Here is a 6000-nt window from a genome sequence, read left to right on the forward strand (position 1 = left end):
GAAAGTGCCGTGATGAATTAACAAAAAATTAATGAGTTTAATGGTATATTTTAATATAATACAAAAACAACACGGACGTACAAAAACTATGTGAAGAGATCTTCACGTCCACAATATGAGACACCACAAATTTTTTAAACGCAATAAAATTGGTCTTTGTGGTGACCAGGTCCATCGGACAACAGCTCGTTGGATCTGGATTGGGTTGAGCATCTTTTCACTTTCGGAGCACATTCTCGGACATTCCCAGAGGATATGGCTTGCATCCTGTTGTTTTCTGCCACATGGACATGTTGGTCGGGTGACAAGTCCAAGCTCAAAGAGCTTGACAGCCAATCCACCGTGGCCAGTCAAGAACTGACTGGTGTCGCCATTGAACATTTGGAAAGAACAAATATGTGTGCCTGCCCTTGGTGTAGACATCCCATTTTCACTGCCAGGCCGTTCATTGCAGGAATTGACTCCACTGTCACGGTGTGTACGAATTTTCATTGCATCAGTGTCTCTAATGTTGTTTGTGTTTGCAGCCATTCATCGGGGGCTCGGACAGCATCAACATGGTATCGGGACGAATCCGCCACAACAAGGACACGCTGGCCACTATCGAGGGTCACTGGGACGGACGGATAGACATCAAAGACCGCAGGACTCAGGTAAGACGATATTGGAAAAACCTTCTCTATATCAGGCATGACCGTTGGTCGATCGCGGGATGGATTTTCGATGATATGGGCTCATAGGAATTCTGTCTTGAAAATTTAACATGCTTATTTTAAAAATGGATTTTTCAATGTATGTATGTATAGACTTTTGTATTATGAACATTAATAAATGTCCATATAATACATCAGTGGTATCGGTATCGGGGGGATGTTGTAAGATGTTGATCTTCCCCCCGATGTTTCGTATATTGTTCTAATGGTTACGTCGTATGTGTGTGTGACATATGTTCGGGCAGTGGTGAATGGAAACACGAGTTGGTATTTTTTTGATTTTATATTATGGTAATAAAGTTCGGTAATACCGCACTACGAAATACATTATATTAATTCTAGTTTGACTGTAAAGGTTTAAATTATAATATCAGATATTAAAAGAGACACGGATGAGTGACACGTGTCGACTACATTTTAGGAAAGCTCAAGGACGACTGTGTTTTGTTGCATAATTATGGTCTATAAATGACCATAGATAACAACATGACTGTTGTAGGGTTATACAACCTCTACAGTGGTGAAGGATGCTTGTTAAAGGATGAGACTGTAAAATCGGGGTTCTATTTCATGATGTAGCCTCCCTGGTCATGGCACCCAATACGTACAACAATGAAAGACAAAACTCTATGCCAAAAAAAAGAATGCATCATTTCAAATCGGTGGTTGATGAGGAATTGCTGTATGTTATATTCTATTGTTTTGTCTCTAGGAGGAGTCGGTACTTCTGGACGTGGCTGAGTTGAAGGGCAGGCGGCTGAGAAGACAGCTGATCGCCCCCAACCACCTGGGAGACTTCGAGAGTCAGAGACTGTGGCAGAAGGTGTCCATGGCCATCGCCAATGAAGACCAGGTCAGATGTTTTCAATATACTAGACAGGCTTATGCTTACAGACTTTGTGGTTAGTTAAGACGTTGCCCGTACGAACTTTTGATAAGATAAAGCAGTGTAAAAAGGTGTATGCTGGGTATAATGTGTAATGACCACCAATAGGTCCTGACTCTTGAGGGAATACAATACTGACAACGTTCCTGCGCATCTATTCTATACACAAGGCTGTTATCAACGGCTGTCGAGGGTAGTCTATCATCATTTTTATGTATTGAGGCGGTTAATTCTTACAATAAGTTAACAACAAGTTAAGATAAGCATTTCATGTAACAAATACTATTTAAAGTCGTCGTAATTAACTAAGATGCCCGTAGCTTAATTGAAAAAGCATACTGGTGCGAATCCAGCAGATACAGGTTCAAGTTCCGTCAGTTGTCGTATTTTTTTCTACAAAATGATTTTTTCTAGTGTGTATATATGCATGAGATGTTTTCAAATTATGTATATTCAATGTATAGAATGTTACATTCTCAAATCCTGTGTCTTATTTATTGAATTAAAAAAATAGTTTATTAAAAACAAGTTAACAGTCTGAACTGCCAAAAAGTGCTATGTTTTAACAGCACCTCTCTTGGCTGCGTTAACTTTTAGAGCGAGATAGACAGTTTTCACAGTTAATACATAAATATGATAAACTACTCTCGATAGCAGCCTTGTGTATGGAAATTGTGATGAGGTAATGCTACAGAACAGATTAATAAAATGCGATTGTCAGTGCTTTTAGACTCTGAAGCCAGATCTAGTTTACGACCTAATGACAATCAAGTCTTAAAACTGTATAAATACAGAGCCTGCTTGGTTGTTCTCAAACATAATATCACCAATATTGAATGCTCTATTCGTTTACATGACAAACTTAAATGCATATTATGATATAGACGTAACCATTGAAAAAAAAATCTTTAACCCTCGAGAATTATTATATTATATTCCCTGAGGAATACTGTACTGTAGTTTTCTGGTGTCAATTCCACGCGGAACTTTTCAGTTCTTTCCAATTCGCTTGAGTACCTCAACATTTGTCGCCTTGTTAGTTCAAGAAAATTAGAGGATACATCCTGTACAGTCGCATCCCAAAGACCTCAATTCTCCGTGGTATTTTTCTGCCACGGATATCGTTGATGTCTCTTTAGATAATGAATTATGAATTGAATTGAAAATTTCAGATCGCCGCTACTGAGGAGAAGACAATAATCGAGGAGGCGCAGAGGGAGAGGGCCAGGGGGAACTCGGGAAAGGAGTGGGAGCCCAGGTACTTCAGGAAGGGCAGCCCCTCCGGTCAAGACCTCCAAGATGACCACGATCAGTCGCACCAGAACCACTGGCAATACATCAACCCCGATCTGCGGTGAGTAGTTTATTTTGTAATACTCTCTCGGTTAAATTCATATTATGCTATTTTTCAAGTGACGTTAAAAATCCTGGTAAAACTCGTCTCTAGAACAGCTTTACTCGACAGACGTAATAAAAATTGAAGACATCAGACGGGATTGATCCATAGACCTTTCGATTAGCAAGCGCACAGTGTTGATGTAAATTGTACATATTATATTCTGCTGTATCTTTCACACCACTTATCACAGCCTACCTCCACCCTTCGCCACTGATGTCTCTTGATGCGGTTTTATTAAACTACCATTGTCAATTTTAATTTTGCTTCTATAATAACGCGCAGAGCACTTTGATGTTTACCAATTATCATAGCCTGTCAAATAGAATGTCACGATTGAAGAATGAGATTTGCGAGACAGTCAGCACTTTGGTATTGTGATGACAAACGTTTATAACTACTGTTTACACAATTTTACAGGAGAGCAAAAACAAAGTTTTGAAATCAGTCTGACGAGAGTTGGTCTTAAAGATATTTTTTGAAGTTTTTCATATCAAAATAAGCGGAATTAGCACCCCAGTACAAACCTCAAAAGTTTTATTTATCTTTCATTTTAAGCAGATATATCTTAATGCCATATCAACTTTTTTTCACATTTGGTCAGATGCAGATATGTATCTTTTAACGTTACTTTGTGACCAATAAAGTTGCAGCTTTAATATTTTGCCACATCAAAGAATTTGGAACATAGTATGGAAGAAAACCAAAAAAGTTAAAAAAAACATTATTTATAACCGTCTGTCATCATAGTTGTTATCACGATCGTTTAATTTACACACTATTGATGCCAGTAAATCCATGCACGTGTTATTATGTCAATAAAGGTTGCAATAAATAATCCTGCCGAAACCGGGGAATTTTAGTATCTTCGGTTCTATTATTGAGGAATCACAAGGAATATAAATTGAACGTTGATTTGTAATTTATTTGTCTTTGTCGCTAGGCCGTGGGACGAATCGGCGGACATCTTGGAGTACGAGAGCGACTTTGTGATTAGGACGCTCCGCCGGCAGCCTGGCAGCAATCTACTCTTGATGCCGCCCGTCGGAATCATCAGCGAGACAGGGGTCATCCAGGCCGTGCAAGGTATACAGCTGCTGGAGACGGAGAGGTCCGCTTCGGAGACAGACTCCACGAACTCGCATCACAGGAGGACGCCCGTTGCACAAGGGTTGGTGTTGTTTTTAGTTTCTTTTCGACTTGTTCATTAACATATTATGGCAATAACTCGGTGGAATCAAATTTTGTATGGCAATTAATTATGTGTGAAGGATTGTTTTGTTTTATACATAGGGCAGACAAACAGCATTTTTTATTTTACTAGTATGTAGTCAAATATTGGAAGATTGGATAAAGCCTATATTATATTATAAATGTGAATTTTATTTGCCAGCAGGTTTTCAGTGGTGCTGATATACAGAATATTACATTTTCTTGAACACTTTAGGTGGATAGTTTTTCTGCATGATTAACAATAATTCTATTGGTTACCTAATCGGTAAAGTTCACCGCTCAGGTTGCGATGGATTGATGTACAGTTTGATTTTTTCAATATGTATGTTTCTGAGGCTGTTTTAAATTGTATAATATGCTGAATAAAGAATGTCAACATGACAACCCTTGGCGGGTCTTGGCCTCCCTCAAAAACTTTCTCCATCCTGAACAATCCAGCGCTGACACTCTCCAGTTGCTTTGGCCGAGCTTTCTCAATTAAACCTTCCATGGCGCAGTCCATCCATCACAGCCTACAGTGTGTAGATAGTGTTTGTTAGTTTTTAAAATTCAATTAAACACTGCCATCCAAGCCATAGTAGATAATAGTCAAAAAATATTAAAATATCTAAAATTACGTCATTAAACTATACTTAATTTTAGATATTTTATATTTTAGAAGATTACTTTTTATCGATTATCGTTTGGTTAGGCAGGGTTTAATGAATTTTAAAAAACTTACCATCACCATCTGTAATATGTTATCTTAATTCAACAAAAATAAATAAGTATGGCTGATAAAGTGTGCACTGTTTTTGTCGGATCACCCATAGCATACCTAAACAGCTACCATCTGCAAATTGAATTCTTAGATCAATGAAAACGAATAAGTAAGACAGAAAAGGTTTAGTGTGCACTATTTATGTCGGATCTTAACAGCCTACTTCCACCCTTCGCCACTGCCAGGAAATGATGAATTAACTTATGACAATAAAGAATGTGACATCTTGTCTATTGTTCGATTATTAATTGGTATTGTAAATTGTGTGTTTGTTTCGTTTGCAGGCAACAGTCCGTGACGGCGGCCCTCCTGAGGATGGAGAGCGCCCTCCGAGAGCAGGCGACGGAACTGGCTGGGGTTCGAGCCGTAGTGGAACGCCTGGACACGCCTCACCGCCAGCAGTACAGGTCCAACGCGGCCGGACACGGCTCCAGCCTGCAGCATCCCACGCAGCTAGCCTGGCCGCGGACCTCTTCCACAATCCTCAACGCGCTCGTCGTTCTGTTTGTCGCCTACGTCCTGCAGACCTTCGGGAACTGGCTGCTGGGGCGATAGTCTCGTCCGGCAAATTATTTTCCACAACTGAAAAAGTGGTGCCAGATTAGGAGAACGTGTTGATGTGTAAATAATCGAAAAGCGCCAGAATTATTAAATAAATAATACTGCCATAGACACAAAAGTTTAATAAATGTAATATTTGATGAGGATTAAAGGAGTACAAGTGAATATATAGGTTAAAATGTGTTAAGAGCAGTTTTCACAATACCATAATACAGTAAAACCTCGTTAGTAAGAACACTGATAATTCGAAATTCGCCGTAATTCGAAATTTTCGTGAAAAAAAAGTCCCTTGAACATTATTTTCATATAAAACCATACCTTTAATTCGAATTTCGTAATTCGAAATGATTTTAGAGTCCCTGGCACATAAAAATATTCAATAAATCGTAATAAAGTACACTATTTCATGAGCCAGTCATTGAAAATTGTGACAGACTTTTCTTAAAACATC

General features: G+C 38.9%; 1 protein-coding gene across 3 annotated transcripts in view; it reads left to right on the top strand.

Moving 5' to 3' along the window:
* The window catches only part of Orp8 (Oxysterol-binding protein-related protein 8), a 39284-nt gene extending 33284 nt beyond the window's left edge, over positions 1-6000 (top strand). For all 3 annotated transcript variants that reach the window (XM_085940625.1, XM_085940627.1, XM_085940626.1), the window contains exons 16-20: positions 528-653; positions 1426-1566; positions 2772-2953; positions 3939-4166; positions 5273-6000. In XM_085940625.1, coding sequence (XP_085796751.1) covers positions 528-653; positions 1426-1566; positions 2772-2953; positions 3939-4166; positions 5273-5543 — 948 coding nt within the window. In that variant the 3' untranslated portion in view covers positions 5544-6000. The remainder of the gene's footprint in view (positions 1-527; positions 654-1425; positions 1567-2771; positions 2954-3938; positions 4167-5272) is intronic.

Source organism: Rhyacophila brunnea, unplaced genomic scaffold, assembly GCF_057557595.1.
Source record: "Rhyacophila brunnea isolate RB1 unplaced genomic scaffold, BYU_Rbru_1.0 scaffold_13, whole genome shotgun sequence".
Classification (NCBI taxonomy): Eukaryota; Metazoa; Arthropoda; class Insecta; order Trichoptera; family Rhyacophilidae; genus Rhyacophila; species Rhyacophila brunnea.